Source organism: Cervus canadensis, chromosome 18 (genome assembly GCF_019320065.1).
Source record: "Cervus canadensis isolate Bull #8, Minnesota chromosome 18, ASM1932006v1, whole genome shotgun sequence".
Lineage (NCBI taxonomy): Eukaryota > Metazoa > Chordata > Mammalia > Artiodactyla > Cervidae > Cervus > Cervus canadensis.
Genome location: NC_057403.1, coordinates 15,711,099 through 15,732,219, shown reverse-complemented (window position 1 = coordinate 15,732,219; position 21,121 = coordinate 15,711,099). Strand labels below are relative to the sequence as shown.

The following is a 21,121-nucleotide window of genomic DNA, read 5'->3' as shown; positions in this document are numbered from 1 at the left end:
GCCAGCTTCAGTATTCTGTCTGGTGCATTTCTTCCTTCCTTCATCCAGTGTTTCCTGAGCCTTTGCTCAGCACCAGGCCCTGTGCTGGGCAGAATCGGGGAGGGACCCACAAGATGAGTAGGCCCAGGCCCTGTCCTGTGGGCCGCCTCGGTTGCAGGGGAGACAGAGGTGGACACAGATGGTCCTGGCCCAGAGAAATGGAGGTTGTATTGGAAAGAGAACCTGGAGGGACCCCTCACCCGGCCAGGGGGCATCAGGGAAGGCTTCCTGGAGAAGGTGGGGAAGTGTGCTGGCAGGAAGGGAGAACGTGTTCAAGACAGAGGAGCTTGTGCAAAGGCTCAGCTCCTGATTGAACTGTAAGCCATGGGGAGATGTGGGGCAGGTTGAGACTCCAAACCCCCAGTTAGGGAGCTGAACTTTTTCCTGGAGATGGTGGGGAATCACTGAGGGCTTTTGAGCAGGGGAGGGCAAGGACCAGAGGTCGAGCCAGGGGGATCCTTCAGGGAGCCTTGTCAGGGGAAAACAGGAAGCCAGGAAGGAGGCCTGCGCTGGCATGTTGGAGTCACCATCTGGGATCGTCATACCAGCCTTGGTGGGTGAGAATCATCCCCAAATTACATCAAGGAAACTGAGGCCCCGAGAGCCCCAGGAACTAGTGAAGAGTGGATGAGCACCTCCAGTGCGCAGACAGGTGTAATGAGGAGCATGGGAAAGGGGCTGGTCCTCCAGCAGGTCCGAGCAGAGCTGGAACCTAGGTTTCCTAGTTGCCCCAGCCCACAAGACCTCCCTGAGCCCCTAGTGAGAGACATGGGGTGAGAGAACCTTCTGGAACCAGACAGAGAGCAAGAATGGTGACAGTGCCAGGAGCAGTGGCATTATGAAGTGTGAGGCCCCATCATAAGTCAGCACTTAAGGTGCCTTATCCGTTACGGCCCGTGTGGTCAGTCATCTGAATAGTCTGGGCCAGGCACCCAGGATGCTCCCTCACGGGCGGGCAGTTGATGGCAGCTGGCGGCTCAGCTGGGACTGACAGCTGGGAAACCCACACATGGCCCCTCCACGTGATGCTGGCTTTTCATAGCATGACAGCTGGGTTCTGAGAAGGCATATTCTACGAGGCCCAGGTAAAAGTGGCAGGCTTCCTCTGATCTCGCCTTGAGAGTCCCAGAGCCTCACATCTGCTGTTGTGTATTGGCCAAGCTAGTCTCTTCCCAGATACAAGGGGTCAGGAATCAGCCCTTATCTCTCTCTCTTTTTTTTAATTTTTAAAAATTTACTTATTTATTGGTTGCACTGGGTGTTCATTGCTGTGCATGGGCTTTCTCTAGTTGTGGCAAGTGGTGCTCCTCTAGTTATGAAGTGTGGGCTTCTCATTCCGGTGACTTGTTGTGGAGCATGGGCTCCGGAGTGCAGGCTCAGTTGCTCCGCAGCATGTGGAATCTTCCCAGACCAGGGATTGAACTTGTGTCCCCTGCATTGGCAGGTGGATACATATCCACTGTACCACTGGTGAAGTCCAGCCCTCATCCCTTGATGGGAGGAGTGACCAAGAAGTTTGCATCGACCACAGTGATTATATCCCCATTTTACGGATGAGGAAACAGATCTAGAGAGGTCTGGCGACTTGCCCAATGTCACACAACTTACTAGTGGCTAGTAAGTGGCAGAGCCAAGATTTGAGCCCAGGCAGTCTGGCTCCAGAAGCTGTGCCCTTAGCTAGTACAGTACACAGAGAGAAGAGACCCTAGGTCAGGGCAGAGAGGAGCTGTGGTGCTACAGGGTTTGGTCTTTGCCCAGGGGAAAGAAACAGGCCTCTTCCCTTAGAGCTTCTTGAGCCTGGAACTCAGGACACCCACAGAGGCCCTTTTCCATCTGGGAGTTTCCCTTCTGCTCGGGCATGAACCCTGACCTTCAGGCTTAGGCGTGGCCAAGGCTCAAGAATAAATGGGAACAGTTCTTTGTGACCACTGGGATGGGGTTCCTCTCTGCACTCCAGTTTTCCCATCTGAATGATTGGGGGTGTTTGGCCTGATCTCAGGAGCCCTTCTCAGGGCTGATACTGTCCTTTCTTTGAGCTTCTGTCCCTCTTGCTATTGCAGCCCCATCCTCCCTGGGTTGGGAGCCTGGGAGTCCCTTGAAGGCAAAGCCCAGGCCTGACTCATCTTTGGGCCCAGCATCGTGAGGAGCAGGGCTTGGTGTTTGTGGGTGGGCTGCGTGGAGGCAGGAAGGGGAGGGTCCATGTCTGAGCCCGGCCTCCCTGTTCTCACCGCTCAGCCCCGAGCTCCCAGCACCGGATCCTACTGGACTTCCTTTTCCTGGACACAGAATGCACTTACGACTACCTGTTTGTGTATGACGGTGACTCCCCGCGCGGGCCCCTGCTGGCCAGTCTGAGTGGGAGCACACGGCCTCCGCCCATCGAGGCTTCCTCGGGCAAGGTTGGTGGGGCTGGGCTGCGGGGCCGTGGCTCGAGGAGCCAAGCGAAGTGTGTAGGACATGGGGGTAGACACACAGAGGGAAACACGAGGCCAGGGCACTCGGCACCCATCGGAAGGATACAGGGGCAAAGAAAGGTGGAGAGAGACAAAGACAGGAGATGGGGCGCCCCAGGGTGGGGGGTGCAGGAGCAGACCTCCGTCCGTGCCGCCCCAGAGCCCCGTACCCCATGCCTGCAGATGCTGCTGCACCTCTTCAGTGATGCCAACTACAACCTGCTGGGCTTCAACGCCTCCTTCCGCTTCTCTCTGTGCCCGGGCGGCTGCCGCAGCCACGGGCAGTGCCAGCCTCCAGGGGTGTGTGTCTGCGAGCCGGGCTGGGGGGGCCCCGACTGTGGCCTGCAGGAGTGCTCAGCCTACTGCGGCAGCCACGGCACCTGCGCCTCGGTGAGCCTGTCCCCCTGGACCCCGGCCTGTGGCCACACCTTCCACCCCCACCTCCTGGCTCTGACTCTGCTCCTGCCTGAGACAGCCCCTGCCAGCCTGCCCTCTCCCAGGATGCTGACCCCACCCCGGGACCCTGCTCCCTCCTGCAGAACTCCCCACTCCCCCACCTGGGGAGTGACTCCATCCCACTCCACCGGGGGCCCCTCCTTGGCCTGAACCCACTCCCAGCCTCACCTGTAACCCACCTGTCACATGTGAACTTGCCTTCCTTCCTCTTGCCAGGCCCGACTCCACCCTCCCACTCCCACCCCTCCACTCTGTCTGGCTTGGGCCCCCAGCTGTGACTTCTGACTTTTTTTTTCCCCCAAGTCTTTATTGAATTTGTTACAATATTGCTTGTTTCATGTTTTGGTTTTTTGGCTGGGAGGCACCCCTGCATTGGAAGGTGAAATCTTAACCACTAGGCTGCCAGGGAAATCCCATGACTTCTGACCTTTGACCACTGACCCAGGGCCTGAGCCATGCATGTCCAGCTCTGGGACTGGATCAGCTTCGAGCCCTCCCTGCCTTGACCTCCCCGGACCTGAGTTCTTGCAGCCCAGGCCGACCCTGACCTCACCACTGTTTTTTTTTCTCCAACCTGTCTCTCTGTCTGTCCTCGTTTTTCTTTCCGGGTCTTTTTCCTTTTCCTTTCTCTGCTGGTCTGGCTTCTTTTCTCCACTGCTCCGCCTCCCTCTGGGTGTGTCTCTGTGTCCATCTCTTTCTCCGTCTCCTTCCCGTCTCTCTCCTTGCCTCTCTGTTTTTCCATCGTCTCCTTTCGTGTTCATCTCTCTCCTCACTTTCTGCTCCGCCTGTCTCACTCTGGCTGTTGTCTCTGGTGCCTGTTTCTGTCTGTCTGTCCCTGCCTGTGTGTCCCCTTCCCCCCAGCCCCTGGGACCGTGCCGCTGTGAGCCTGGTTTCCTGGGACGCGCCTGTGACCTGCACCTGTGGGAGAACCAGGGGGCTGGCTGGTGGCACAACGTGAGTGCCGGGGACCCCGCCTTCTCTGCCCGTATCGGGGCAGCCGGGGCCTTCCTGTCCCCACCGGGGCTGCTGGCTGTTTTCGGAGGTGAGCAGATGGCATATGATCTGAGTCTGGGGTCTGGAGGCCTGGCAGCCTGGGCCAGGGCCTGACACTGTCCTCCTCTCCACAGGCCAGGACCTCAACCGCGCCCTGGGTGACCTCGTCCTGTACAACTTCTCTGCCAACACCTGGGAGCGCTGGGACCTGAGCCCTGCCCCGGTATGGCCCCAACCTCTGCCCCGCCTGGGGGAGCCTGTCCACTCTGGGAGCCAGCCGGGGCATCCCAGTTGCTGTTCAGTCGCTCGGTCGTGTCTGACTCTTTGCGACCCCATGGACTGCAGCACGCCAGGCTTCCCTGTCCTTCATTATCTCCCCAAATTTGCTCAAACTTACGTCCACTGAGTCGACGCCGCCCCAGAGTGACCCTGTTACCCCGCACATCCCCAGCCCCTGCAGCTTTATGCAGGGTCACCGACCCCTCCCACTCGTGCTTTTCTTTCTTCTTCCTTTGTCTTCCTTTCTGCGTCTTCCCCTTCTGTTTTTGTCTCTGACTCTGCATCTCTGCTGTTTGGGTCTCTGCGCCTCCTGCCCTCTGGGTTGCATCTGACTCTCCTGGTCTCTGTCGTTTCTCGCTGACAGTTCCTCCTCTTCCTGTGTTTCTCTGCCACCCCTCTCTTTGTATTCGCACGTGTCCATCTCTCGGGGTCTCTCTTCTTTTCTCCCCTGGCGTGTGTCTGTCTGTCTCTCCATCCTGCCCTGTCTCGGCATCTCCGTCTGGCTGGCCGTCCCTGTCCTTCTGGGTGGCACCGCCCGTTTCCCTCTCCATCTCTGCATCCTGGTCTCTTCCTCACAGGCTGCCCGTCACTCCCACGTGGCTGTGGCCTGGGCCGGCTCCCTGGTGCTGATGGGCGGTGAGCTGGCTGATGGCACCCTCACCAGCGACATCTGGGCCTTTAACCCGATGGGCGGTGGTCGCTGGGAGCTTCTGGCACCACCTGCCTCCAGTCCCTCGGGGCCGCCCGGCCTGGCAGGTCACGCGGCAGCCCTCGTGGACAACACCTGGCTCTATGTGTCTGGTGGCCGCACCCAGCACGACCTCTTCTCCTCCGGCCTCTTCCGTTTCCGCCTCGACGGCACCAGTGGGGGCTACTGGGAGCAGGTGATGCCAGCAGGTGGGCGGCCCCCTGCCGCCACCGGCCATTCCATGGTGTTCCATGCCCCCTCCCGTGCCCTGCTGGTTCATGGTGGACACCGGCCATCCACTGCCCGGTGAGTGACCTGCCCTCCACCCCCGCCTTGCAGAGCCGGGCCTGGCCCAACACCCCGGGCCTTTAGGCTTTAGCGGTCTTTGCCCATTGATAGACTCCTGCGGTCACTCAGCCTCCCCTTCCTTTCTTCCTTCACTCATTCATTTGCTCACCCACTCACCCATTCTCTACTCTGTCATCCAATCTCTTGGTCACATGCTTCCCCACGCACGCCCACTCGCCGATCCATCCCCCTCACCTCTGCTTGGTGTCCAGCCCTGGCTAGATTATGCAGGGATCCCAGAGATCTGTCAGACTTGGGTCCTGCCCATGAGATGTTGCTAGTTCCAAGAGGATAAATATCTAGTAAAGCCAGTCTCAACCCTGGGGGATCATGACTCCTAAGAGCCCAGAGGAGGGAGAGAGGCCCTTCCTGCCCTGAGCCCCTCTCCCACCCCTCCCCGGCAGATTCTCTGTGCGGGTGAACTCCACCGAGCTCTTCCACGTGGATCGGCGCGTGTGGACCACCCTGAAGGGCCGGGATGGACTTCAGGGCCCACGGGAGCGAGCCTTTCACACGGCCAGTGTCCTGGGCAACTACATGGTGGTCTATGGTGAGGAGGCTGCCCATGCCCACCTGCCCACCTGCCTGCCTGCCAGGGGCCCACGTCTGAGCTGAGACCCCCTGCATGGATGCCCTCACCTCCCCCAGGCTGGCCAGCTGTGCCCCTCTCCTCCTTCCCCAGGGGGCAATGTGCATACCCACTACCAGGAGGAAAAGTGCTATGAAGATGGCATCTTCTTCTACCACCTGGGCTGCCATCAGTGGGTGTCAGGGGCCGAGCTGGCCCCTCCAGGAACTCCTGAGGGTGAGTGGCCCCTCTGTTTCTGTCAGGGGCTCCTGAGGGTCACATGTGCCCCCATAGTGATGTGGGGCTTTGGGCAGAAACCACCCGGTCCTGTTTGGAGCTGGCTTTAGGAGGCATGGCTGCACTGGAGGCAGGACCAGGGCATTGTTGCTGTGCAGATGGGAGACACGTTCAGTAGCATCAGATCTGGGTTGCAGTTGAGGTTTTGCCAGTTTTCAGTCGTCCCAGGGAACTGCCTCCAAAGAAGCGCCTTTCTCAAGGTCAGACAGTGGGCAGATGCTGAAGTGGAATGGCCGTTCCTCAACAACTTTTTGTGTAAAAGCCATCATTTAATCTGTCTGTACCTCAGCTTCCCCCTCTGAAAACTGTAATAACACTTAAACCTCTGGGCTCTGGTGAGAATAAATTGATAAAGCGAAGAACAAGTGAGCATCGTCCAGGAGGGGCCCAATACACCGTCCTAAGAGCGCAGGGCCAGAGGGCTCACCTGGAGGGCGCGTGGAGAAGCCTTTCAAGCTCAGGAGATCAGGGACAGCTTTGCAAATGGAAGAAAATCACAGGCCCTCTCCTCAGAAAGATACTTGTGTGCACAAGCCGGGTATATCCTTTCAGCGGGCTCTGGACTTCCCAGAGGCCCATCTGTTCTCCCCACCCTACTGAATAGAAGGGTGAGGACAAAGGACAAGCGTAAGAGAAGGGACAGTAACATTTAAGGGGTGGGCAGGAGGAGGGATCCGTAAGGAACTCTGTTTAACCGTCAGAAATAAAGCCTTGGCCTAGCATTGGAGGCCTCCAATCCCAGCCCACCTTTAGGCTCCCTCACTGGATAGACCAGAGTGTGAGGCTTCTGGAGGCCTCTTCTTTCTTTGTAGATTTTGATCCCTGGGCCAGGTCCCCTGCACTTACAGAGCATATAGGTACTCATCAGTCAGAACTCTTGGTTGTAAGTGACAGAAAGCCTACTGCTTAAGCAAAAAGAAGAATGTCTTGACTCCCTTGAGTGAAAACTGGCTGCAGGCTGGCCTGGATCCAGGTGCTCATGTGATGGCCTCGGCCATGTCTCTCTCCAGTTCTCAGCCTAGTTTCCTTCAGTCTCTGGCAGGTTTGCTTTTGTAGATGGTCACCAGCAGCTCTGCGATTATATTCACCCCTTTTAAAATGCCCGGAGAGGGGACAGATATATACCTGTGACTGATTCATATTGATTTATGGCAGAAACCAACACAATATTGTAAAGCAATTATCCTTTAATTTAAAATGATTTTTTTTAAAATGCCTGGGAAGAAGACCGTATCTTTCCCCCAACAATAGTAGAAATTATGTTCCCTCCTTGAACTAGTCACTGACTCTGATCAGCCTGGGCTCAAGCCCCACTGCTGCCAGAGTCCAGGCCAGCTCGACTTGAGCCTTGGGGAATGTGAGTGGGAGGAGTGGTTTCCCAGAGGAAACGCAGAGGCTGTCCCTGGAGGAAGGCGGGTGTCAGGCAGATGAGAGCCAGGTAGCCCACCTCAGCTCCCCAAGGGCAAGGTTTCATTTACAGAGGAGGAAAGCAGGACTCAGAGAAATCCAATCTCTCGCCCAAGGTCACACAACTAGTCAGCAGTTGATCTGTGATTTGAAAGCAAGGAAGTGGTTCAGTTCAGTTCAGTTCAGTCGCTCAGTCATGTCTGACTCTTTGCGACCCCATGAACCGCAGCTCGCCAGGCCTCCCTGTCCATCACCAACTCCCGGAGTCCACACAAACCCATGTAAGGAAGTGGTAGACCCAGGATTTGAACCCAAGTCCTTCTGATCCCAGAGAGCATGCTCTGTCTGAAAGATGACTTGGGCAGTGGTGTGGGAGCTCCAGGAGATGAGAGAACTAGGGCCGGAGCAGGGCCAGGCAGGCTGGGAGCGCCTCGTTGGACGAGTGGGGTTGAAGCATGGGGGGCTCAGGGGTGGTCCTCTACGTGGGTAACCATGAAGGTGAGAGGGGGAGTTGTGGGGCGGTCTCATGTCCTTGAGGGGTCTATATTCTCCTAGGCCGAGCAGCGCCTCCCAGTGGCCGGTACTCACACGTGGCGGCTGTGCTTGGCGGCAGTGTCCTGTTGGTGGCCGGGGGGTACAGTGGCCGGCCCCGTGGGGACTTGATGGCCTACAAGGTGCCCCCCTTTGTGTTCCAGGCGCCTGCTCCAGACGTGAGCACTGGGGTGACAGGGAGAGGGTGGCTGGGGAGGAGGTGACCTGGTTCCCATGGTTAAGGGAAATTGTGTGGGGGTGGGTCCCAGGGAGAAGGGGAAGAGATCCCGAGGGCTGTAATAGGAGGGAGGTCAGACCCCAGGTCCGGGGGAGGAGGAATGGTGGTCCCTGGGGCTGAGGGCAGAGGTCCTCAATGTTCTGAGCAGTTGGGGTCCCCTGGGACCATCAAGGTGAGCGGGGGCGTGGGAGGAGGTGCTAGGTCTGAGTGCCCCCTCCTTCCTACCCACCTCTCTGCAGTACCACTTGGACTATTGCTCCATGTACACGGACCACAGCGTCTGCTCCCGAGACCCTGAATGCAGTTGGTGTCAGGGGGCCTGCCAAGCCGCCCTGCCTCCTGGGACTCCCTCGGGGGCTGTGAGTGACTGTCCTTGTTCTCTGTGCCCTAGCACAAGACCTGGTCCTCAGTGTCTTTTTCTGCCTAAACCAAGTCCAGACGGACTTTGCTGCGCGTGGGAGACTCATTTTCACACTTGAGATGGGCATTCCTGACCCTTGACCCTTTGACCCTCTTCCCCATCCTTTTGTGCTTCTGACTCTGTCCCTAGATTCCCCACCTGTGTCCTCTTGATCTTTCTGGTTCCAGCTCGGCTCTCAGTTCCTTTCTTCAATTTCCTGACCTTTTTCTGCCCCAAGACTCCTGAATCCTCGGTCCCTTAAGCTCTCGTGGGTGGTGACTGCCACGTATCCCTTCTCTGCAGTGTCCGGCTGCCAGCTGCCTGGGCCTGGGCCGTCTCTTGGGTGACTGCCAGGCCTGCCTGGCGTTCAGCAGCAGCGCGGCTCCCCCCCGGGGGCCCGGCGCCCTGGGCTGGTGCGTGCACAATGAGAGCTGCCTCCCTCGGCCTGGTGAGTGTCCAGTGGCAGCGTGGGGAGGGTGGTGGGGGGGGCGGCCCAGCACCGCACACCGACTCCCCTCTCCCGACCCTCCTGTCCCCACAGAGCAGGCCCGTTGCCGCGGGGAGCAGATCTCCGGCACCGTGGGCTGGTGGGGGCCCGCTCCTGTCTTTGTGACCTCCCTGGAGGCCTGTGTCACCCAGAGCTTCCTGCCTGGCCTGCACCTGCTCACCTTCCAGCAGCCGCCCAACGCCTCCCAGCCTGACAAGGTGGGGAAGCCGGGGTGAGGAGCCCAGCATGGAGTGTCGAAGGGCCTGGTCTTAAGAGTTCTCATTTTTTCAAATGGATCTTTTTTAAAAAATTGTTTTTATTTGTTTATTTATCTTTGGCTTTGGCTGTGCTGGGTCTTCATTGCCGCGTAGGCTTTTCTCTAGTTGCGGAGGGCAGAGGCTGCTCTCGAGTTACGGTGCACAGGCTTCTCACTGTGCTGGCTTCTCTTGTTGAGGAGCATGGGCTCTAGGGTGCATGCGCTTCAGTAGTCGCAGCGTGCAGGCTCAGTAATTGCAGCTCTCAGGGTCTAGAGCACAAGCTCAATAGTTGTGGCACAGGGGCTTATTTGCTCCATGGAATGTGGGGTCTTCCTGGACCAGGGATTGAACCTGTGTCTCCTGCATTGGCAGGTGGATTCTTTACCACTGAGCCACCAGGGAAACCCTCAAATGGACCTTTATCACTCTTGTGTTTACCCCTTAAGTCTTCACAGTCAAGGATCTGATTTTCCCTATTGACTTTTTTTTTTTTTTTTCCAAAAACCTGTGGTGAGATAACACACAACATAAAATTTACCATTAGTGATATTTAGCACATGCACGATATTGTACAACTGTCACCACTCTCTAGTTCGAAAATATTTTTATAACCCCGAGGGGAAGCCCCAGATCCATTAAGGCATCACTCTCCACTCCTCCCTCCCTTTGGCCTCTGGCAACCACTAACCTTTTTCTGTATCTGGATTTGTTAACCCTGGATAGGTCGTACAATGGAAGCATATAATACATGGCCTTTTGTGTGTGGCTTCATCCACTCAGCAAACGTTTTCAAGGTTCATCCGTGTTGTGGCACGTGTCAGACCTTTATTCCTTTTCTAAAAAATTGTTTGTTTAGTTTTGGTTGTGCTGGGTCTTCATTGCTGTGGGCGGGCTTTCTCTAGTTGCAGTGAGGGGGATAGTCTTCATTGCAGTGCGTGGGCGTCTCATTGCAGCGCCTTCTCTTGTTGCAGAGCACAGGCTCGAGGTGCATGGGCCTCAGTAGTTGCCTCGTGCAGGCTCAGCAGTTTTGGCGTGTTTGTATTTCTTATCTATCCTTCCACAGTTTACCTATTCAAATACGAGTAAATTGATATTTAATTATTTTTTGTTTCTTGCGGAAAAAGTAACATGTCGTCTACACTGTACTGCCACTTTCCTTTTTTTCTTGGTGTATCCTGGCAAGTGTCCCATAGCAGAAGTTAGGAAACACTCTCTCTCTTTTTAACAGCTTCATAATATTCCATTTACATTCTAATGCCGTAGTGTTCTAGTTTATTTAAACAGTCTCCCATGGGCTTCCCAGGTGACCTAGTGATAAAGAATCTGCTTGCCAGTGCAGGAGACATAAGAGATACTGGTTTGATCCCTGGATTGGGAAGATCCCCTGGAGGAGGGCATGGCAACCCACTCCAGTATCCTTGCCTAAAGAATCCCATGGACAGAAGAGCCTGTTGGGCTATATAGTTCATAGGGTCGCAAAGAGTCAGGCACGACTGAAGCAACTTAGCGTGCGTGTACCCATGGTGAATACTTGGGTTGTTCCCCCCTTTCACAGTTATAAAAACACATACTCGCAATAAATCATGTAATATGTCCATTGCTTTGACTGTTGGATCTGGACTCCTTTTTTTATCTTTTTAACTTATAACTTACCCACGGGTTCATTTTTTTTTTTTTTTTACGGGTTCATTTTACAACAAAGAACAGGATACACAGGGTGAGGTCCTGAAGGGTTCTGATCTTCTGTCCCCACGGAGTTGGGATGAGACATCTTCCTGGAACATGAATGTGTTCACTAACCTGTGACCTGGAAGTTCTCCAAACCCCCTAGTTAAGGGAGCTGAACTCTGAAGGGCTTCAGTGGAAAGATAGGATGTTGAGGAAGAAGCTGCTGAAAGGTCCAGGGCCCTGGAGCTTAATGAGAGGTGGAGATGAGCAGGGGCTAGGAGCCCGCTGTCTGCTGTCCGAGTTGGAGCCCAGCTCCCTTCCTAGAGTAATGATGGGTGAGCTGTCTGTCTCCCCTGCACCCCTGATCCTGGCCTCAGTCTCCCATTTAGTAAAACAGAGGAGGAGATTGGGTTGCCTGGTTTCTCCAGCTCAGATGTGGCTGGAGAGGCCTGAGGCCCCTGGGGCCGGGCAGAGAGGCCCTCATGCTCGCCTCCCGCCTCCACCGGCACAGGTCTTGATCGTCCGCAGCACGACCATCACCCTGACGCCGAGCTCAGAGACCGACGTGTCCCTGGTCTACCGTGGCTTCATCCACCCGCTGCTGCCGGGAGGCCCTGGGGGCTCTGGGGCTGAGGATGTGGCCGTGTGGGCCCGGGCCCAGCGCCTGCATGTGCTGGCCCGGATGGCCCGGGGCCCGGACACAGAAAACATGGTGAGAATGCCTGGGACACTCAACGGGCTCTTTATGGTAAACACGGGGTGTAGGTATGTGGCGGGGAGTAGGACTGGGGAGAAACTGGAGGCCTGGGATATATCCTTAGTGGAGGGAGGGCCGGAGAGGGGGTCTTCATTTGAACAGAATTGGAGGGGAATTTTAAAAAAGTGGAAGCTCTCAGTTACCGAGTCAGACTCCCCTGAGGAGAAGGTGGGTCGCTGGGAGGTTTGGGGGTGCTGGGAGGTTCTTAGGGTCTAAGGAACTCTGAGGCCCTCCTCTTCCCTGGAAGGGGTGGGTGCTTGGTGGGTTTGGGGCTCTTGGGGTTTTCAGGAGCCAGAGTGTGGGTGGCACGCTCAGGGGCCCCGTCTGTCCCCCAGGAGGAGGTGGGGCGCTGGGTGGCACAGCAGGAGAAGGAGACGAGGCGGCTGCAGCGCCCAGGGTCAGCTCGCCTCTTCCCACTGCCCGGCCGGGGCCACAAGTACGCAGTAGAGATCCGGGGCCAGCTCAACGGCTCAGCAGGCCCTGGGCACAGCGAGCTCACTCTGCTGTGGGATCGGACTGGCGTGCCAGGTGGCAGCGTGAGTACCCAGAGGCCCTGGACTTTCTGAACCCAGGGCCACGAGCTAGCTCCCTTGACCCTGACCTCTTACTTGTTGACTCCTGAACTCTGGGTCTTACCTTGAACCTCCCAGACCCCAGCATCTGACCTCCGGAGTCTGCTCTGGTCTCATATTCTGACCCCCGTCCATGTCTCTGACACCTCCCACCCTGACCTCACTGACCCCCTCCCTACTTTGACCTCTGATCTCTAGATTCTCTCAAACCCCAATCCCATTTCGTCTGCCAGTGTCCTAGATCCTGACTTTCTGCATGCCCAAATTCTCAACCTTGTCTCCGAACCCTTAAGTCTTTAGCTTCAAACACTGATCCCTATCCCAAACCTTGACCTGGAGCCTGGAGCCCTGACCTTCCTCTGACACCCCCACCCCCAGGAGATCTCCTTCTTCTTCCTGGAGCCCTACCGCTCGTCGGCCTGCGCCTCCTACTCCTCTTGCCTGGGCTGCCTGGCAGACCAGGGCTGCGGCTGGTGCCTGGCCAGCGCCACCTGCCACCTGCGCCAGAGCGGGGCCCACTGCGGGGACGCTGGGGCCGGCGGGTCCCTGCTCGTGCTGGTGCCTGCCCTCTGCCCGCTCTGCGAGGAGCATCGCGACTGCCACGCCTGCACCCAGGTGCCCACCAGGCCGCAGTGGGGAGGTCTCGGCACGGTCAGCCAGAGCAGGCGACTCAGCCGCGGGGGGAGGGACCCCAGGGCTGGCCAAGGGACCCTGTGGGTAGTGGTAAGGGTAGACAGCTGGGGCCCTTGTTAGGAGGTGAGAGTCAGGTGGGAGAGGGGCTGGAGAGCGGGCTTGACATAGTCATGACTCTGCATGTGGCAGGGGCTGGAGAACCCAGCTTGACGTCTCTGCACCAGAGGGGCCTTATCCGCTTGGACGCCGGAGCCCAAGAGCAGGTCTTCAGGCCTGCTGGCTCCAGAAGTTCAAGCCATGCATCAGCCATTCACCTCCTTCCATTCCACATCCTCATTTTCCCTGGAAGTTCATTCCTTGGGAGGGTTAAGGGAGCCTCAAGGGCTCCAGACTTTCATCCCCCACCCCTACCCTGGGCACTCAAGTCCCAAGAGGAAGGAGATCACCTTCCTGTCCCCACCGCACCCTCACCCCTCAGCTCAACAGAGGTCACTGAAGGGCCTTTTCTGTGCTCTTCTGAGCTGGTGCCAGCTCCTGGACCAGTGAGACTGGGCGGAGGGAGGGTGACCCCTTGCCCATCTCTGGATCTGGGAGATTGGGTCAGCCCCACCTGGACCACACAAAGTGGCACTACTGCCCCCAAAGTGAGCAGTGCGGGTCAGGCAGAACCCGTGGATCTCCCTGGCTGTGGGAGGGAGGCGGGCTTGGACCAGGGATCTGTGAGCCGGTGCTGGGGGGCTGGCGCCAGGAGGCCCAGGGGAAGGTTCAGCTGGGCTCTTCTTCCTCCATCCTCCCAGGACCCCTTCTGTGAGTGGCATCAGAGCACCAGCCGCAAGGGGGACGCAGCGTGCAGCCGGCGCGGCCGGGGTCGGGGTGCCCTGAAGAGTCCGGAAGAGTGTCCCCCACTCTGCAGCCAGTGAGCCCTGCTGGGCCCAGGGAGAGGGCGTGTGAGGGTGTGTGTGGGGGCCGGGCAGCGCCCTGACCCGGTCCCCCCCACCGTTCCCTGCCTGCCCCCAGGCGCCTGACCTGTGACGACTGCCTGGCCAACTCGAGCCAGTGTGCGTGGTGCCAGTCCACCCATACCTGCTTCATGTTCGCCGCCTACCTGGCCCGGTACCCGCACGGGGGCTGCAGAGGCTGGGACGACAGGTGCGGCCCGGGCGGCAGGGCTCCCGAAGGGGAGGGTGGAGGTGGGCGGGGTGGCGGTGGCTCGGGCAGCCTCACACCCGCCTCCCTGCAGCGTGCACTCAGAGCCTCGGTGCCGGAGCTGCGACCGCTTCCTGACCTGCCACGAGTGTCTGCAGAGCCACGAGTGTGGCTGGTGTGGAAACGAGGACAACCCCACGCTGGGCCGGTGAGGGTTGGGGGCTGGGGGCGGGGCCGGTGGGGGGCTCTCTGCCCACCCTGATTCTAACGGCCTCTTTGTTGTTTCTCTGCCCCTTGGCCTTTTTCTCTGTTCTTCTCCCCCTTTTCTCTCTCTCTCTCTTTCTCTCTCCTCCCTCCCAACTCTTTCCCTATTTCTGTGACTTGTTTTCTCTCATCTTCCCTTCTGTTTTCTTTCTTCTGACCTTTGTGTTTCTCTTCTGTCTCCCTTTTTCCGTATCCCCCTCTCTCCTGTCTTTTAAAATCATTTTTGCCTGGCTTTCCTGGTTTTTTCTCTGCCTCTCTTCCATTTCCCCTTCTGTCTCCATATTCATCTTTCTGTCTCTCTGATTTATCTCCTCTCCCTGTCGCTGTTTCTCTGTCTCTCTCTCCTTACCATGCCCCTCCACCCCAACTGCCTTCTTCAATCCCCCTGTCCGCAGTTGCCTCCAGGGTGACTTCTCAGGGCCTCTGAGTGGGGGGAACTGCTCCCTGTGGGTCGGGGAGGGCCTGGGGCTGTCTGTGGCCCTCCCCGCCCGCTGGGCGTATGCCCGCTGTCCGGATGTGGACGAGTGTCGCCTGGGCCTGGCGCGGTGCCACCTGCGGGCAACCTGCCTAAACACCCCCCTCAGCTACGAGTGTCACTGCCAGAGGGGCTACCAGGGCGATGGCGTCACTTACTGCAATCGCACGTGAGTGGGGCCTGGGTTTCCATGGAGATGTTGGCCCAGGGCGGGTACAGGCAGGGAGGCTGGGAGGAAGTGATCCTGGTGTCAGGCTGCCTTCCCTGGAGCCAGCCTCCCCAGTGAGCCTTGGGTTTTTACCTGGCAAAACAGGCCCTCATTAGAGCGACAGGGTCCTCACTGTTACACGGTTACTGTGGAGACGGGTCACCCTTGGACTGGAGGCCACAGTTGCCATAGAGATGGAGGAGGACCAAGTTGAAAGGGGTTCTCACAGAGAACAGATCACCAGTGGTGATATTTGGTTTCTATAGAGACAGGAGTTACTACACGTGATGGGGTTACCTTGGAGACAGGGCCACCCACGGAGTCCAGGATCCTGGAACAGGCAGTAGCTTCTGATGGTGTTGCCATGGATATACTGGGGTGGAGTGGGGAGAGGGGTGGATGCCTTGGGGGCTCCAGGCCTGCCCATCCTTCCCCCACCCCCACCACACTCCCTCAGGTGCTTGGAGGACTGTGGCCACGGTGTGTGCAGCGGCCCCCCAGACTTCACCTGCGTGTGTGACCTGGGTTGGACGTCGGACCTGCCCCCTCCCACGCCTGCCCCCGCCCCCCCCGCACCCCGCTGTTCCCGGGACTGTGGCTGCAACTTCCACAGCCACTGCCACAAGCGGGGGCCCGGCTTCTGCGACGAGTGCCAGGGTGAGCAGCCAGCTGCTAGCCTCAGGCACCTCCCCGGGGTTCCTGAGTCCCCACCCCCAGCTCCAGGTCCCTCGGTCCCACTGCCTGTTCAGCGCCCGCCCTCCCTCCGGGATCTGCACTTCCTCCTTAGTCTGGGTACCAGTTGCCCCGCTTTGAGCCAGCTGGGGTCAGAGAGGGTCGGGCTCCTTCCTGCCTTGGCCCCTGACCCTGCCTCCTGCCCACCGGGCCCTCCACAGACTGGACGTGGGGGGACCACTGTGAGCGGTGCCGGCCTGGCAGCTTCGGGAACGCCACGGGCTCCGGCGGCTGTCGGCCCTGCCAGTGCAATGGGCATGGGGACCCTCGCCGAGGCCACTGTGACAACCTCAGCGGGCTCTGCTTCTGCCAGGACCACACCGAGGGTGCCCACTGCCAGCTCTGCTCCCCTGGCTACTATGGGGACCCTCGGTGAGCCCGGGGCCAGCCAGGCCGGGGTGGGGGCAGGGTGGGGTTGCTGGGCCTGGGCGGGACTGGTCTGACGCTGCCTCTCCTCTCTCCCCCCAGGGCAGGTGGCTCCTGCTTCCGAGAGTGTGGGGGTCGTGCCCTCCTCACCAACGTGTCCTCAGTGGCCCTGGGCTCACGCCGGTTTGGGGGGCTCCTGCCTGCAGGTGGTGGGGCAGCAAGAGCGGGGCCAGGCCTGTCCTATTGTGTGTGGGTTGTCTCAGCCACTGAGGTGCTGCAGCCCTGTGCCCCCGGGACCCTCTGTCCCCCGCTCACCCTCACCTTCTCCCCTGACAGCAGCACCCCATGCACGGTGAGCACCAGGGGCGCTCATGACAGGCCCATGTTCCCCCACCCAGTGGGAATCTTCAGACAGACCCTGGCCCCCATGTTCCTGCTTTTTCATCCATCAAACTCCCAACTCTATTCCTCAGGCCCCTAGCCCTCTGTTCCTCAGCCTACAGACCCTCCCACTTCCCAGGCTGCCTCCTGTTTCCTGGACCCCAGTTTTCCATTCCCCAGTCTAGGCATGGTAAACGTTTGTACCTTGAGTGCCAACTCTGATGGATTGGTAGTGGCTGCCAGGATCTGTGCATTGAGAAAGAGCCTCCATGCACGAGTGCCTGATTGATTAACCATGTCTGCTGTCAACACAGGCGTAGGAATGGTGGCCTCCATGCCACAGCGTGACAGTCAAACTAGGTGGTTCCAGCAGCTTTTGCCCCTGTCTCAGATTGCCCTCTCTTTTTGAGCTCCTCTCCTCCCAGACCCCAAGCATCGCTCTCTCTTCCCCATCATCCACTGATCCTCGACTCCTCACCTCTCCAGCTGAGCTACGTCCTGGCCTTTGATGGATTCCCACGCTTCCTGGACACCGGTGTCGTCCAGTCGGACCGTAGCCTCATCGCTGCATTCTGTGGCCAGCGGCGGGACCGACCCCTCACTGTGCAGGCCCTGTCGGGTATGGGCACTGGGGGAATGGGACCGCTGTCCTGGACTGTCCTTTGTCCATGTACCTTGCTGCCTGAGGTGGGCTCAGGACCCAGCCTGACTGTCCCAGCCACTGACTTGCTGGGTGACACAATTCCTTGCCACCTCTGGGTCGCAGTTTCTTCAGCTGAAGATTGTACTGGCTGGGTTGTGTCTCTGGAAAGAAGGTTCAAGTGGGGGACACAGAATGTAGCTGGTGTGGGGGCCCCCAAGCATCTCTCTCCTCAGCCTAGTGGTTCTCAACCAGGAGTGACTTTGCCCCTTGGGGTATTTAGCTGTGTCTGGAGATGTTCTGATTATCACAATTGGAGGTACTACTGGTTTCCCATGGGTAGGGGTATCTTCCACGGGTGGGGGCTGGAGACCCTACTCTGCAGTGAAAGGGCCCGTGTTTGGAAATGCTTCTCTTCATATTGTAAAACCAAGTGGCTGCAAGGCTGTGAGAGGGCAGAGTTGGGAGTTGTTCCTGCTGGTGAAGGCACGTGAGCCCAGACCCTGCACAGCGAGCTGCTAGAGCTGAGTGGTCATCTCTGTCATTTCACCCAGCGAGTGTTTACTGAGCACCCAGCTGTCAAGCTGGGCCTGCCTGGGCTCCGTGCTGGGCGTGTTGAAGGGAACCAGGGACACAGGCGCTGTCTTCATGGATTCACAGCAGAAGGGGACGTGACAAACAGCAGTGAACAAATTATAGTCAGAATAGTCACACTTTTTTGAGAAGGGACGAGAGGAAATGGAAAGGACTGGGGACCTGGCCTGTCTGGGGAGGTGAGGAGGGATTCTTTGCAGAAGTGAAATTTCACTTGAGGCCTGAAGGGGGCAGTGTGGGCAAGGACGACTACTGAGGGAGGCATAGCAGATGCCCAGGCTCTGAGACTTGGTGGTAAAGAATCGGCCTGCCAATGCAGGAGATGCAGGTTCGATCCCTGGGTCAGGAAGATCCCCTGGAGAAGGAAATGGCAACCCACTCCAGTATTCTTGGCTGGAAAATCCAGTGGACAGAGGAACCCTGCAGGCTACAGTCCATGGGGTCGCAAAGAGTCAGACATGACTTAGCGACTAAACAACGACGACAAACAACAACTTCCTATTCTGAGAATAAGAAGCTGGTCAGTGGTGCTGGAGTGCAAAGAGCTGGGAGGGTGGGAGGTGATGAGGTCAGAGAGCCTGTAGGCCTACTGACTCTCTTTATTTTTAAAAAATATTTATTTGGCTGCACTGGGTCTTAGTTGCAGCACAAGCTTAGTTGCAGCATATGAGCTGTTAATTAGCAGCATGCAGTTAATTGTGGCATGTGGGATCTAGTTCCCTGATCAGGGATCGAACCCATGCCCCCTGCATGGGGAGCGTGGAGTCTCAACCACTGGACCACCAGGGAAGCCCAATCCCTGTCTCTTTAAATATCACTTTGTTACGACCTTGTTGACAAGCCTCTGGACTTTCCTCCAACAGGGCTGCTGGTACTGCACTGGGAGGCCAACGGCTCCTCATCCTGGGGCTTCAATGCCTCTGTGGGTTCTGCCCGCTGTGGGTCAGGAGGCCCCGGGAGCTGCCCTGTCCCCCAGGAGTGTGTGCCCCAGGATGGGGTCCCAGGTGCTGGACTCTGCCGGTGTCCCCAGGGCTGGGCTGGCCCGCACTGCCGCATGGCTGTGTGTCCTGAGAACTGTAATGCCCACAACGGGGCGGGGACTTGTAACCAGGTACGGGTAGAAGAGAGCAAGCCAGGTGGGACGGGGCAGGGGTGGGGGTGGTAATCAGGGCAACCCCCCCCCAGCTGCTTCTGTTGCCCCCCAGAGCCTGGGCTTGTGCGTCTGTGCTGAAGGCTTCGGGGGTCCTGACTGTGCCACGAAGCTGGATGGCGGGCAGCTGGTCTGGGAGACCCTCATGGACAGCCGCCTCTCTGCCGTGAGTTATGGGCGCCATTCCCCAGGGAGTGCCGTGCAGCCCACCTCCTGGATCCTTCTCCCCGCTCCACTCCCCAGACTACCCCCAGAGACCCTGTACCCAGCCTGTCACTTGGTAATGACCTCACCTGAGCCCTCCTGTCCGCACCCCACCCCCAGGACACCGCCAGCCGCTTCCTGCACCGCCTGGGGCACACGATGGTGGAGGGACCTGATGCCACCTTGTGGATGTTTGGGGGCCTGGGCCTGCCCCAGGGGCTGCTGGGAAACCTGTATAGGTGAGGATGGCCCTGGGGAGGTGGGACACCTGAATGACAAAAGGTCACCTCAGGGGTTGCTGAGATGCCTGTCTAAGAGTCCTGTGGCTGGAGGGGGGAGGTGTGCAGAAAAATCTCCACGAGTGCAGGATACCCCAAAGGATGCTGGGACGCTTGTCACAGGAGGCTTACCTCAGGGGCTGGGGTGCTTACTGGTGTATTACTAGTGGTGATACCCCAGAGGATGGTACAGTGATTGGGGTACCTGCCAAGGTGGGGGGTGATGCCAGGGGATGCTGGGGTACCAGTGGGGGAACATCACCCCAGGGGTTTATGGGCTGACTGCCACATAGTGAGGCTGCCTTTTTGCATCTTGGCCCCAGGTACTCAGCGAGTGAACGGCGGTGGACACAGATGTTGGCAGGAGCCGAGGATGGGGGCCCAGGCCCCTCCCCTCGCTCTTTCCACGCTGCTGCCTACGTGCCTGCTGGCCGTGGGGCCATGTACCTACTGGGGGGGCTCACAGCTGGGGGCGTCGCCCGGGACTTCTGGGTCCTCAACCTCACCACCCTGCAGTGGCGGCAGGAGAAGGTGAGCATCTCAATCCCCAGGTCCCCACAGCCAGGCTCCAGCAGAGATGGCAAGAGCAGCTCCAGCCATCCTTGCCCCCAGAGGAGGACGCTTCCTCCTGGGGCCCCAGCACAAGTCCCAGAAGTTGAATTTCCTTGGCCGTCTTGGGTCACACTTAATTCCTGAGCCAGTCCCCAGCCTAGGGGATGTGACCCTCTGGGTGGCCAGGCCGGAACACAGTCCCCTTGTCGAGCTGGTACACTCAGCCCTGTGCAGGCAGAGTAAGAGTCAGGGAGCAAGGGCTTCCCGAAGGAACCCCGGGCTATTCCCACCTGAAGAAGTGACACCAAGCAGGCAGAAATAGTGACAGGTCTGCTGCTCGCCTGCCGGGACCATGACTGGTGGGAAGGCCTGGGGTTGACCCGTTTCCCCTTAGCGGTTCAAGGGGAGAATGGGGAGCTCTGAGCCTTGCTTCTACCCACAAAATGATCCCTGACCTCTGCCCCTCTCCTTGGTGACCTCCACCCTTCATCCCCCAGGCCCCTCAGACTGTGGAGCTGCCAGCCGTTGCTGGTCACACGCTTACTGCCCGCCGAGGCCTATCTCTGCTCCTGGTGGGTGGTTACTCCCCGGAAAATGGCTTCAACCAGCAGCTGCTTGAGTACCAGCTGGCGACTGGCACCTGGGTGTCCGGGGCTCAGAGCGGGACGCCCCCCACAGGTGGGCCTGGGGACAGGGCTCGGCGTGGGGTCTGGGCACAGCACTTTTGACTCTCGACCGTCCGCTCTACCCCCTCCTGTACTGTGTGGTCACCGCCCCCTACACCTGTTGTCTCCCTGTGTACCATCACCCACACCCCTTCTCAGGATGCTGTCTTTTGAGAAGTTCAGTTTCTCTACTTACCCCTCAGACTTCATGAGAAGCTGCCCACCTCCTGCCTAGTAGCAGTGGGACACTTTCCCTTTCCCAGGCCCTAGAACACTGCCCCTCAGGTATTTTCCTTTCTCTCCCTCTCTTTCTTTCTTTCGCTACGCCGGATCTTAGTTGTAGCACATGGGATCTTTCTATGTGGCACACGGACTCCCTAATAGTGGCGCACAGG

General features: G+C 58.4%; 1 protein-coding gene across 1 annotated transcript in view; it reads left to right on the top strand.

Moving 5' to 3' along the window:
• The window catches only part of MEGF8 (multiple EGF like domains 8), a 41,211-nt gene that overhangs the window by 4,334 nt on the left and 15,756 nt on the right, over nt 1–21,121 (top strand). The window contains exons 2-28 of the mRNA XM_043434938.1: nt 2,275–2,438; nt 2,676–2,882; nt 3,810–3,990; nt 4,076–4,164; nt 4,799–5,214; nt 5,661–5,806; nt 5,939–6,061; nt 8,084–8,238; nt 8,537–8,656; nt 9,001–9,145; nt 9,239–9,402; nt 11,621–11,821; nt 12,202–12,402; nt 12,817–13,053; nt 13,869–13,987; nt 14,089–14,220; nt 14,312–14,425; nt 14,877–15,125; nt 15,622–15,821; nt 16,058–16,268; nt 16,365–16,614; nt 17,130–17,262; nt 18,741–18,988; nt 19,083–19,193; nt 19,352–19,470; nt 19,833–20,040; nt 20,559–20,739. Of these exons, the coding sequence (XP_043290873.1) occupies nt 2,275–2,438; nt 2,676–2,882; nt 3,810–3,990; nt 4,076–4,164; nt 4,799–5,214; nt 5,661–5,806; nt 5,939–6,061; nt 8,084–8,238; nt 8,537–8,656; nt 9,001–9,145; nt 9,239–9,402; nt 11,621–11,821; nt 12,202–12,402; nt 12,817–13,053; nt 13,869–13,987; nt 14,089–14,220; nt 14,312–14,425; nt 14,877–15,125; nt 15,622–15,821; nt 16,058–16,268; nt 16,365–16,614; nt 17,130–17,262; nt 18,741–18,988; nt 19,083–19,193; nt 19,352–19,470; nt 19,833–20,040; nt 20,559–20,739 (4,824 nt within the window). The remainder of the gene's footprint in view (nt 1–2,274; nt 2,439–2,675; nt 2,883–3,809; nt 3,991–4,075; nt 4,165–4,798; nt 5,215–5,660; nt 5,807–5,938; nt 6,062–8,083; nt 8,239–8,536; nt 8,657–9,000; nt 9,146–9,238; nt 9,403–11,620; nt 11,822–12,201; nt 12,403–12,816; nt 13,054–13,868; nt 13,988–14,088; nt 14,221–14,311; nt 14,426–14,876; nt 15,126–15,621; nt 15,822–16,057; nt 16,269–16,364; nt 16,615–17,129; nt 17,263–18,740; nt 18,989–19,082; nt 19,194–19,351; nt 19,471–19,832; nt 20,041–20,558; nt 20,740–21,121) is intronic.